We start from the raw sequence: 13,147 nt of genomic DNA on the forward strand, positions 1-13,147 counted from the left end.
ACGCACACACACACACACACACACACACACACGCACGCACACGCACTGTCACACGCGCACAGACTGCATGGTGAGCATCTTCAGACACTGACTGGTAACGACATGGATGAAAGAATCGTTGCAGGGATGCGAGATCACACAATTGCACCGAGTCGGAGCCACACACATGCATACAAAACACACATGGACAAAGCAGGGTTTTTATTATTGAACCTGCAGCTCTGCAGGAGGTGGGAGGGTCTTTATTGAATTCTTCAGGTGACACTGGGAGGTTTTCTGCCTGAGATGCTCCAGCAGTGGCCGCTGGGTTGCAGCTGGGTTAAAGCTTGAGTCAAACCTGCAGTCGGGCATTGCTGTGCATACCAAGAGCCACGAGCTGCTGATGGAGAAGAGCGAAAACACGCGCTCTCCATCCGCACTGTTCAACCACTCCTCACCTCATCTGCAGTGTGGCCACTTTAAAGGGGCACAGCATCTCCTGCATTGTCGTGTTTTCATTTTTAATAATAATAATGAACTTTTTCGCTCCTTTAGAAACACATTTACAAGATGCTCCATGCGAGTAATAATGAGTTGTAGAAGAAACAATGGCAAACAACTAAAGTAAGAGTTAGGTTTTGTTGTCGTCTTCATCCAATCTGCCTCCATCAGGCCCGTCCTGGTCCTGTGTCCCATCTCTTTTAGCTGGGCATCAGAATTTACCATGACCTTCCAGGTGGTGTCCATCTTAACTATGCTGCTCTGGTCCATTCTGAGGACTTGCCCAAGCCGTTGGATCTGTGATATCATCTCTAGCACCACCACACTGGTAGTTTTTAGAAGCAAGAAGATGGTGCTTGTTTTCCTGAGGCAGCATTCCGAGCACTGCACAAACAATACCATTACTGTGCCTTTATTAGACTATGGCTTTAATTTCTGGAAAATATTTCAGCGTGCTCATTCAACTGTAGCATGAAACCATCTGCATGTTTAAGATAAGACGTTTAGTTTCTCATTCAGGTGTCAAACCGTAATCGGACCTTCACCTTCTGCCGTGTAATTTTTGTACATTTGGACTTTTTGTGCACAGCAGTTACACAAGTAACCTTTCCTGCTGGCCAGCGCCATTAATAATAGATAGCAGGCGGACAAAAATAGAGTGAAACCTTCATCATTGTGCCTTGATTCACAGAATGGACGGGTGAAAGGTATGATCAATAGTAAATCCTCTGCCCATTATCACCACTGACGTTGGGAATGGCCAGACATGACCTCCAGAGGAGCCAAAGGTTAGCGGGAATCCCTCGGCCGTTGAGAGGAAGGAGGCGAATGAGGAGTACCAGAGGGTGGAGGGGTGAGAGTAGGATGATTTGTGTGGTTACTCCTGGCAGAGCCTTGACCATCACGGCTCCCAGCGTCGTCCCTTCTGTCCGTCTGCCTGCCTGCTGCCGCGGATACCTCTCACTATCTCCTAATGGCTTTCCCAGGTTCATCATGACAGCACAGCTATTATTTATGAGCAAGGGGCCCCTCCACGAAGACCGTTAAAGCAGCCTGTAAAGCTCAATTCACTCAGTATTAGCTCATTGGCTTTAATTAAGTGTGAAGGGAGGTGCCACTGTAAACGTTGTTTACGTTTTAATCATTTTTTGGGACGTGATGGTGGTGGAGAAAGTTGGCGGACGATGGTGTCAATGGTGGATTTGTGTCCAAGAGGTATTGATTTCAGGAGTCGTCTCCTCGTCTCCATCCGAAGTTGTCTTGGCGCTGACACAGGAAGCAGAGAAAATAACTTACTGACTGATGGGTCATTTCTTTGACTGCATTTTAAATGTTTTCCTGCTGCTGTTTTATATTTAGCTTTTTTTTGTGTGTGTATAAAGAGGAAGTTCTTTAGTTAATCTAACTTGTCTGAATTAGATTTTTCGCTTGTGAACAATCTTCCTTGTTTTACAGCAGTAATAGTTCATACTATTTAATTACAATATTCGATGATAATATATTCAATACTTAACATGATTTCTATACAAATTATAATTATATATTTATTTTAATTAAACTAAAGACGCTTCACATATCAAATGTTGGATAAAATCTAAATACAAGGTGCTGTGTCTTAATTTTGTTATAAAGATCTAAAAATGGAAAATGTATGATGATAATTGTTCTAGTTTTACTGGATAATTGATAAGTAAGAGATAATGGTATGGAAGGATGTTAAATAATTTAACCTGAATCAAATGGGGATGTTACAGTTAAATGTTTGTGTCTTAACCACACTTTTTAAGCATTTGACCACAAGAAGAGGTCAACAAGTAAACAGACACAAGAGACACAAATCTGAGCTCACATTTGGTGCCAGCTCTCATTTGAAATACTTATGTTCTATATAAAGTCTTCATTACAACTGGGTAAAGTTGAGCCCTGAGGTCCTAGGAGCCAGAAAATCCCCAGTTCCTTAACTGGATTAACCGAAAATTCCCATAATTGAAGACCAACATCAAATATAGCTTGTGCTCATTTCAATTATTAGCCATGACTTACAGAGCAACACTGTCAATATGTAGAGCTTTATTATTTCACAAAATACACAGCAACAAACTGCTAGTAAAGAAGTCTATGAATATGTCCAGATATTTCATTCCAACTTTCAGTCCTCGACAGATTCATGAAGCTAGTCAAAACCAATTTTCATTTGGCTCAACAAATATTTCATAATGTGAGATGCTATCAATCTGTCTTTATATTTCGGACCAGATGAAAACCCTGAGGGGTCAGAAACAGTCCGGACTTTAATCCAATAGGGCAGACTATATATTTCAATGTACATTTTCTCCTTGATTAGCCTAAAAGTGCCTGAAGAACATTGTCTCTTATGTACCAAAATAGTCGGGGACTAATTTAAATACTTGGTAAGTACTCCCAACTACCTGTGGCCAAAGCACCGACAGGACACGTATGTTTATCGAGTGTCACCGCCGCTTAGTCCCTGGAGTGCAATGTTCTCTTCATGGAGGTTTATTGTAACGCCTTGCTCCAACATACTGCAATGCAGCAGCCAAAGGTGTCCTGAACATACAAACACAAAACACACACACACACACACACACACACAAACACACACACACACACACAGCCAGAGTGAAAAAAGGATTCACACAGAAACTGTCCAAATCCCAAAATGATTCAACCTCAGGACCCAGCTCCGTTAATTAGAAGCTCAATACGACTTAAAAGTCAACATGATGCAGTAAGATGGAGGAAATTAACTCTGATTATAATGTTCACTCCTGAATCTGCTGCCGAATTAAAAGAGATTTTCTATAAATCCCACAACCTTGCTGCTAGACACTTGTTTTTACCAATGCATCTTCACCGAGACTCAGTTTATTTAACCCTGTGGGAGATGAGTCATTCCAGCCTCAGTGCTCAGGAGACGGAGGTGCCGTGCAGAAGAGGCCAAGATACACACAAGTACGGAAGTGGGCAGACAGTGAAGGCAATAAATTAAAAAAAAGATTGGATTAGTTACACAAATATAAAGCCTGTGTCCTTCTCTGTATTCCCTGGAGCTACCTGGACATCTGAGGCTGTGGCCACAAGTTTCCAGCTCACTGTTTGATAAGGGCTGCAAATAAAAAGGTCAGAGTTCCAACACGATTCAACTTTAAGACCCCGCCTTGCTTATTACAAGCTCAATATAACAGTGAACATGATGCAATGACATGAAAAAGATGAGTTTTGCATATCGTGTTCATTTGAGGATGTCCTGCTGCATAACACAAACTGATTCTCAGATTTTTTAGACATGATGGAGAAGAAATAGGAGATGAGGAGGAGACGGGACAGGGTGGAGAGAACATTGTGCAAAGAGGAAGGAGAAGAGCAGGGGGAGGGAGGAGAGAACATTGTGCAAAGAGAGAGAGAGAGAGGAGACGGAGAAGAGAAGGGGGAGGGAGGTAGGAGAGAGAGAGCTTGTCAGATTGAGGCCCAGCAGGATGAGGGCAGATGCTGGAAACGAGCCAGATACCAGGAGAGACACAAGGACACCGGTCCACTGCGGTATACTGCCGAGCTGCGGCTGGCTGTGACTGATGCCCTCACACAAGTCTGCACACGCTCCCACTGCCAAGCTTATTATCCGAACTGGTACAACACTTTACCTGGAGACATTTTCCATATGATTACAGTTTACTGCGTCAACACAAGCCGGCCGTTCCGGAAGGGAAAAGTGACAGCGTGCCACATTTGTCTGACATGAACATACGTCTAGTTTACTGCACGGCTCTTTGTCATGTGCAGCGACAGCAGCAGCATGAAAACAAGTCTCGGCTGCACTCAGCTCAGTGAGCTTCCCTGATGCTGAGGAGAAGGACTGTGAGTCAGGGAGTGAGTGAGTGAGTCTGTGTCACGTTTTGCAGGGATGTCCTTATACTGCGATATGCAACCAGTCACATCCTGCACACAGTGTGCAGTGAGTGCAATGAAATCCAAGTCAAGGTAAGTGCCTGCTGCAGGAACACCGAGTAATATTAAACCAAGGTCATGGCAGAAATAACATCCCTTTGGTATGAAGGTGAACGAATAAAACTAAAGCCATCTGTGGCATTGAGCATTGAGGGTGGTGGTTTACTGAAATTGCATTCAGCAGCGACTCCACCCCTGAATATTGAAGTTTTGCTCCACCTTTTCTCGTCGGCATACACTTGAAATAATTTGGAATGAAAAGCACGACGAATAAACACAGTCTGCTTCACAATGTGTGAGAATGAATGGGCTGCTGTGTTTGTTTGTTGAGGCACATAACGAGACATGTGGCATTTGCAGTGACAGCTGCAGAGACAACTGTGGTGATGCAACGCTCCGCTCCTTTTCTATTTGTCAGTAGACAGGAGGAACCAAGATATTTCAGCCTCCTCGTGCAGCTGGTTCATTCTGATGCTGCTGGACGTGGACTCACAGGACACCTGAAGGAAGAGCCGCTTCCGGTTTCCAGAGTTACAAAGCCCCAACAGGGCAAGACATCCTAACCTCTAATAATATCAGTCCTGTAATTCAAGGCTGAGATATAGAGACTCCTGGAAAGTGCCTGAAAGCACCGGAGCATAGGAGAGAAAATTGTCCGAGGTCAGCACTGCTACTGTAGTTGGGCGAATCTTTTTGTCCAGCTTCACTCGGTTGCTACGGCGACCGTTTCTGGGGGCAGGAGTGGGAGGACGCTGTGCGGTGACATCACGCCTACAGTGTCTCTGGTGCCGTGGAGATATTTTTAGGTAAAGTTACAGCGTGATGACAAAGCACTTTCTGTTCCCCCTGCAGTCAGCTGCAGCAGTTAAAGATGAATTAAGGCTAAGATATGTGGATTATCATTTTTCCTGCCGACACGATTCCCCACCTGGGACGTGTCCTCCTGCGTCCGGCACAGCTGCCTATAGGAAGCTGGTTACACAGCCGGCTTTAGTAAGTCTGCCCCTCGGGGGGTATATAGGGTTCTTTCACAAGCTCCATGGGCTTTTCTTTTTCTCACTGAAAGCTGCTGATCACTGAGTCTTGATGCAGAAAAGTGAACTTTAAGAATAGCCCCCAGAGTGCTATTGCACGTTCTCCAAAGAGCAGATGGATGAATGGCACCCAGAGAAATAATGGCAATATGTCTCATGGGTTTCTATTTTTAGGCAGCGCTGAGTTACAGTTTTAGGGCAAACACTGTAACACATAAAAATATCATCGGAACAGGAAGAAAAATGTGCAGCCGCTGCCTTCCCTTCCTCCCAACACCGACGTGTCATGAGCGAGCTTTGGTAAAGTTCAGGGATGACAGGCGGCACCTCTCCTGGGACAAGGGGACGTGACGAGAGGGGGGGCCAGGGGTCTCCTCTACTGACATACCACAACAGACACACATGTTAACTGCACATCTTGCTTTAATCCTTCTTAAAGTAGTATTTCACATTGATTATATCGATAGTGCCATGTAGGGGTAATGCTGTTATGTATCATTTTGAAATGTTCAATCCTTGTTTGAATTCAATAGTGAAGTTTCTCTACACTCCACAATATTTTTAACTTATACTTTTGAGAGTATAAACATGTCTTTTTCTACAAAACTCACTTTTCAGTGAACAAAAGAGGGCGACGTTTTTTTTATCCAAATAAATCCCAATCCCGACATAATAGCACTTTAGATTTCTTCACAAACAGATTCCCTAACAGTTGCTTATTTACTCATCCAGAGCAATATGAGCTTACAATTGGATTTGGATTTCTGGCAACATGATGACTTTAAGTCCAATATCTTTGTCCTTTTAACCGTTTTCCTCTCCAAAAACTCCTCTGTGGAAAATCATGACTCTATCGTTACTAAATCCTTCTCTACTTTCACCAACTAACTTTTGTTCAACACATGATTACTAAGAGCGGAGACTGAGTCTGGGAAACAGGAAGCAGAAAGATGCTAAGACAGTGTGCAGCTGAGGGGAAGCTGCACAGTCAGATGATAATAACATGATTTTATGTCCTGTTCTATGCAACATAAAGACAAAGAAAGAAAATTGTTTATTAAAGAGTATTTTCCCAATATTGACATATCAAGGACACAATTCTGAATAAATATTGATTCTTGTTAGTTAATCATTAGTCATTTAAAGAAAAGCAGCATTTGGGACAAAAGAAGGACACAAGGCTGATCGTCCCTTCTCCACAAACCAGAAGAAGACGGGCTAGACTGCAGGTGTCTCTCTCTTACCAGTGCTGCCGCTGACTGGACTTGATTAATGGGGCTAGGGAACCTGGAGGCATGTCTTCAGTGTCCCCTGGGTACTAATACAGGGAGGAAGGACTTTAATTCCAGTAGAGGAGACAGACGGAGAAAGAGCCGCTCAGCAGTTCTGGGGGCGCAGCACCTGGAGCTGTGGGACATGCCGTGTCTGGCTTTCTGTTCTTTAGTTGACGCATTTACTTTCCTAAAATAGTCAAATAGGTTGACTGTTTGGCCCTTGGGTTTTAATTTAATTCAACATTTGAAAACGTTGTCAAAGCAGCAAAGAGTATCTAATCTAAACTGAAGCAAAATATTTACTAGCAAACTTTACAGTATAAGCAAGTTCTGGAGTTTTTATATATCATATATACCCATTCTGCAGGTATTTTGGCATTTGGCATTCATCAACTATTACCTTAATTACCTTCAAGTAACCTTGGTCATCCTTTTTGGGGGCTGGTTCAAAGTCAAGCAAATTGAAAGTAAAGAAGAGGGTTGTGTTTTATTCCCTTTCGCTTTCTCTGACTCACAAACTGTAATTCCCTTTGTCTCAAGGGAAACGTAAAATTTATGGGTCAGAAAAAAAGCCTCTGGGTGGAATATTCAGGAAACGTCCTGACCTGGTTGGTAAAACACAGGCAGCCACGTGGACGGATGTAGGACAAAAACATTATTCCTTCATCACTGGCATGTAAAACATAATAATATATCAATAACAGGCATTATAATTCTTCAGTAAACACTTTTTTGGAATTTTCTCTGATCTAAATCAAAACCAATACGTCACAAGTACTGAAGCTGTGTCCCCTGCATATATAAATATCTAGCAAACACTCATCGTCAAATGCAATCCAATACAACGGCCATGAATTCTGCTTTAATGACATGTCCGATATTCCGTTTTTTACGACACTGTTATGGAGGCATAAATCAAATGTGTCTGTTTTGCAATAAAGTCCTAGTTAGTAGTGGTATGGCACTGCACTACATCACATGCAGAGGGGTTTCTAACATTCTGCCCCCTTGTGTAAGCGAGTGGGAAAGACACCAAAACGAATTAGAAACACCTCACCACATATATGGTTGTCCAGTCCTTTAATTATGTCTTAAATAATATTGAATATATCACTGAATCTACACAGTTAGGATAAGAAAAATGCAAATTACTGTGTAAAGGTTGAAATGATGGCAGAGCTGTTAATTGGATTACATTAAATTATACAGTTGTACCTAATAAAGTTGTTTTATGTTGGCCAGAAATCTTAAGTGTTTTATCTTAAGCGCCATGACTCATGTTTGTGGTCAGTACCCGGGAGAGCTTTCACTTACCTCTGATAAACCAACTATTCTCAATCTCTAAAAAGAGAAATAAAAAAACACACTCATTAATATGTTATTAAACACATTAATTCAACGACCTTCAGAGATTAATCAACCTGCCTTGTGGCAAATGTCTGAAACACGCTCATAAGCAATTCTCATTCATCTTCTTTTAACTGTACATTTATGTCCTGCTGTTATAAGCAGTATACACACATTTAGTAAGTGGCTCACTATATTTCAGATGGATGCACTGAGTTTTTAATATTCAACAGTGCATGTCAACATTTATAACTTATTTAATGTTTTTCATTCATGATCAGTTATGTATCGTCATTGGGGCCCACGAGAGGAGATACAGCTGTTGAAAAATACATGAAATAAACATGTTTATCTTTTTATGTTCAGGTAAGTTATAGTGCTTTTATTGCTATTAATTTTAGAAGAATAAGAGGAAATTAAATATCAATGCAACTCAACGTTGGCCTCATGTCCAACAGTAATTATTCAGGTGATCCACTAGGGGTCCACATTGAGCTATTTTCAGAGATGCAACCTCTGTGTGGGTTCAACAACAACAACAACAACAACACAGTGCAGCGTGAAATCAAGACTAATTATACCAACTGATAAGCAGCTTTACATAAACACTTTCTACCCATAATTTGTTTTTACTAGTTTCTAAGTCTTAATTATAGGCTAGATAAAATAAAAAGTAACGTTGAGACAGTCCCTAATTGATACAAAAAGTTAATTAATAAGAGATTGACGTATTGGCAGGTGTTCTAGTTGTAGATTAAACAAATAAAAAAAAAAAAAACTATTTAGTTAATTAACGTTATTATAAAAGGCCTGGTTCTCCTGTGCAGACCGGTCCACATGTGAACATTGCTGCTTCTCTCTGCAAACAGAATATCTTTGGGTTTGTAGCTGCAAGTCAAACAAAACCAAACATCCACAGATACCAAATTGTATTCTGGGGAAAAAATAACCAGCCATTTCAATTCTGTGAAAATATATTTTTAGAATTTGAGAATAATTAGTATTTTTTATCTAAAATAGGGAAAACAGCCATTTGCTGCAGCGGCGGCTCAGATGGAGTTCGGTGAGAAGCTCTCATACATATTCATGCTGCGGAACTCGGGACACGCAGCCCAGTAATTAATTTCAGCGGCCTCCTTTGAGTTGCACATGTTTGTTTGTTTGTTTGTGTCACTTTGTGCTACAAAGAACACATGCAAGCGTGTGTCTGGGGAGTGGGGGGGGATGAAAGGTAGCTAACGTCAGACCTAGTTGGCATGCCAACTCAGAGAATGGAGCCAGAGAGGGCGCCAAGGTGGTGAAAGGAAACAAAAGGTGAGGCTGCACGGATACAAGAGCTTTTTTTATGATATTCATATTGATATGTATCAAACAATTCACCGCCCGAAGCTGAGTTGGCTTCACCTGTAAAAGGACCCAGAGCATTGATGCTGACCCCTCCACATGTATGAAAATTGATAAAGTCTGCACATGGTGGAAAATATTTTTAAAAAATCATACATCCACAGCTGCCACGTGAAGGACACAAAGGTGATGGTGGAGGAAGATAATGAACAACAGTAGGAAAGTCTCCCGACAAGATGCCATGGTTACATTAGAGGGGGGGTTACCCGGGAAACCACCGTCGTCATGGAGACTGCATCACAAGGGGGGCGGGACGATGATCCACCGATTTTTGCATCCTGTCACCACGTGACCTCACACACACACACACACACACACACACACACACACACACACACACACACACACACACACACACACACACATACACACGGTCATTCACAACGTTTGTTGTTCCCTGATTTGACACTGACATGAGGCTGATAATGACATTCTGAGTCGGTACCAGATAACTTCACTCGTTTTATTTAATAGAGGCTATATAGGCAGTTCTGAGTTAAAAAACACAACTTGTACGTAAAGCTTGACGTGTTATTGGTGAAACGCGTTTCCATCCACACCACCGTGCGGTTGGTTACCTGAATAATGATCTGCACAAGACTCAGACTCCAACACGTCGACAGGTTAAGATATTAAATATAACCTAAACAGGCTTTTTGGCCATATAGTCTATTCTTTCACATTATATTGGACAATTCAACTTTTTCTTTCCACGAAGCACAAGACGTAGTTTTTGGACTCATGGGTAAGATGCAGTAATATGTGCTACACGTGTATAAACACAGATATGTTGGCATCTTCACTGGAGAAATATCAGTTTTAACAAGCAACTATACATGTTCATTAAATATGTTTTTAATTGAACCCTAATTAATACGTTTTACAGTGCAGATGACTTTTGAATACTTCTCAATCTCTTAGAAATACTAAAACCACGCGAATATACACTGGAGATATAATTTCTCTGGTGTGTAAATTTAAAAATAAACGACAAGATGCTTGTTAAAAGGGACATTTGGCAGAGTGCATCCACAGATATCGACAGACACATCACGACTGGCTATGTTAAAAAAATAAAAATCAGTATTTATAGATTTCCCTTCGTGCTCATTTACACGTCCGTGAAGATCTGTTTGATGTTCACGCAGTTCTGCTTGTTCTCGGTGCTGAAGCTGGGCTGCTTGATGCCCTCCTCTATCACCACGTACTCGGACTTGCTGAGGGACGAGGAGCTGTCTGACCTCCTCAGCTCCTCCACGGGGAGGAGGTGCTCGCAGCTGCCAGGGTTCGCGTACTGAGGCATCTCCTCTCCGTCCGTCTCCCGGTGGTAGAAGTAGTTGAAGTTGGACACAATCACGGGCACGGGTAAGGCAATGGTCAGCACGCCCGCTATTGCACACAGAGACCCCACTATCTTCCCACCGATGGTCACCGGATGCATGTCCCCGTATCCCACCGTGGTCATGGTGACCACTGCCCACCAGAAGGCGTCCGGGATGCTGGTGAAGCTGGACGAGGGGTCGTCCGCCTCTGCGAAGTAAACCGCGCTGGAGAAGAGGATAACTCCGATGAAAAGGAAAAAGATCAACAAGCCCAGCTCCCTCATGCTGGCTTTGAGAGTCTGACCCAGAATCTGAAGTCCCTTGGAGTGTCGGGACAGCTTGAAGATGCGAAAGACCCGCACCAGCCGGATGACCCTCAGGATGGCGAGGGACATCGCCTGCTGGCCGCTGTTGGTCTGCTGCTCGGCCAGCTCCGTCCCCAGGGTGATGAAGTAGGGGATTATTGCCACGATGTCAATGATATTCATGATGTTTTTGGAGAAGGTCGCTTTGCTGGGGCAGGAGAAGAATCTCACCAGCAACTCGAAGGAGAACCAGATGATGCACAGGGTCTCTATCACAAAGAAGGGGTCTGTGAACGGGCTGGGCACGTAGGGAGCTGTGCCATTGACCTCGGGTGCCACTCTGGCTCGGTCCTTCTCATCCCGAAATTCCGGGAGAGTCTCCATGCAGAAGATGACGATAGAAATCAGAATAACAAGCACTGAGACGATGGCGATCCCTCTGGCTGGCCCCGAGCTCTCAGGATACTCAAACAAGAGCCAAACCTGCTTTTGGAATTCATTTTTGGGCAAAATGCGCTCCTCTTCTTTTATAAACCCTTCATCCTCCCTGAATTTCTCCATGGTCTCCTCCCCCAGCTGATAGAACCTGATCTCCTCGGAGAAGATATCAATGGGCACGTTGACAGGTCTCCGTATGCGCCCCCCTGACTGGTAGAAGTACAGGATGGCATCGAAGCTGGGTCTGTTCCTGTCGAAGAAGTACTCGTTCCTCAGCGGGTCGAAGTAGCGCATCCTCTTCCTGGGGTCCCCCAGCAACGTGTCCGGGAACTGGTTGAAAGTTTTAAGTTGGGTCTCGAAGCGTAAACCCGAAATGTTGACCACCACCTTCTCGCAGCATCCCTGGCGCCCGCGCTCGTATCGATTCACGGCGGACTCCTCCAGCATGTTCTCCACCGTCATGACGCCCGTCTCCACCTGGGCATCACCCCGGCTGGCGGACTAGGGCGACTGGATCCCACCGGAGGTCCTCTCATCCATACAGGTGGTTTTCTCTGTGGGGGGGCAGGGGGCGACACGCCTCTCTCAGCCAAAGCATGCAGCCCTGGAGAGCCGAGGCAGACGCCACTTGATCACATCTCTCGTCACCATCACCTCTCTGCATCCGTGCGTAACTGAGGCGCTGAAGCTCTCCTCTGCCTTTTCCCTCTCCTCCACCCAAACACGTCGACACCCGCCCACGGCGCGCAGCATATGTCTGACACACGTCCACCAGCCGGCCAATCGGAAATTAACTTGGCACTTAATGGCGAGGACGCACCTCCATTCACAATTCAAGTGTGATGGCACAACACTAACAATAACAACAAGAATCACCTGGTTGATCCAGGTCACAGTGTTTTCCACTGTGGAGCTCGTGCTCATTTACCCCTGCATGGGAATGAAAAACAGATAACAACTGTTGCCTTTTGTCAATAATCACAAATCAACACACGTCAGAAAAAAAAGCCCACGTATCAATATCATCTCTTTATTCCAAGCATGGCAATGTTTACATCCAACACTTTTTTTCTAGTCTCTCCTTCTTCCTCTTCCCAGAAAAATCTCGTTAACATGTTTTTTTCGAGCGCTTGTTATGTTGGTGTTAATATATTCACTGCCCAGAATGAAGCTGAATATCTGATGCTCGCTCTTCTTTTTAATTGTGCTTCTTATTTCTTGTTGAAGGGATTATTGCTCTCCATGGTGCTGAAAACACATTGTGGAATCAATGCTCTCTCCTCAGCAGATGAGGGTTGGATCAGGCTCGTGTGAGGAAGAGAAGAAGCAGAAATTGGGAACATTACGCAGGAGAAGCCACGTCCTCTCAATATGAGGTAATAAAAACAACGTCTCCTGTGTCAACCTCTGCTCCAGCTGCATGATTAATGAAGCAAAATCGACGTTAAGTGAGTCTTATAGTGACAGGCTTCATCTAAAAGGCGTCTGTCACTGTCTGTGGTTTGTGCAGCACGTGTGCACTGTGTTGTGTTTGCATTTGGCCAATCAGGATTTTAATTTAAACATATGATTCCCTT

The 13,147-nt window shown here is 43.7% G+C and overlaps 1 protein-coding gene across 1 annotated transcript; it reads right to left on the reverse strand.

Moving 5' to 3' along the window:
* Positions 1–10,616: 10,616 nt before the first annotated feature.
* On the reverse strand, positions 10,617–12,494 carry kcna3a (potassium voltage-gated channel, shaker-related subfamily, member 3a). The gene is made up of 2 exons (XM_061069137.1): positions 12,447–12,494; positions 10,617–12,071 (listed from the first exon to the last, which is right to left on the reverse strand). Exons 1-2 carry the CDS (start codon positions 12,492–12,494, stop codon positions 10,617–10,619), a joined length of 1,503 nt encoding a protein of 500 aa, XP_060925120.1.
* Between the last annotated feature and the right edge of the window lie 653 nt (positions 12,495–13,147).

This window comes from Limanda limanda, chromosome 4 (assembly GCF_963576545.1).
Source record: "Limanda limanda chromosome 4, fLimLim1.1, whole genome shotgun sequence".
NCBI classification, from domain to species: Eukaryota; Metazoa; Chordata; class Actinopteri; order Pleuronectiformes; family Pleuronectidae; genus Limanda; species Limanda limanda.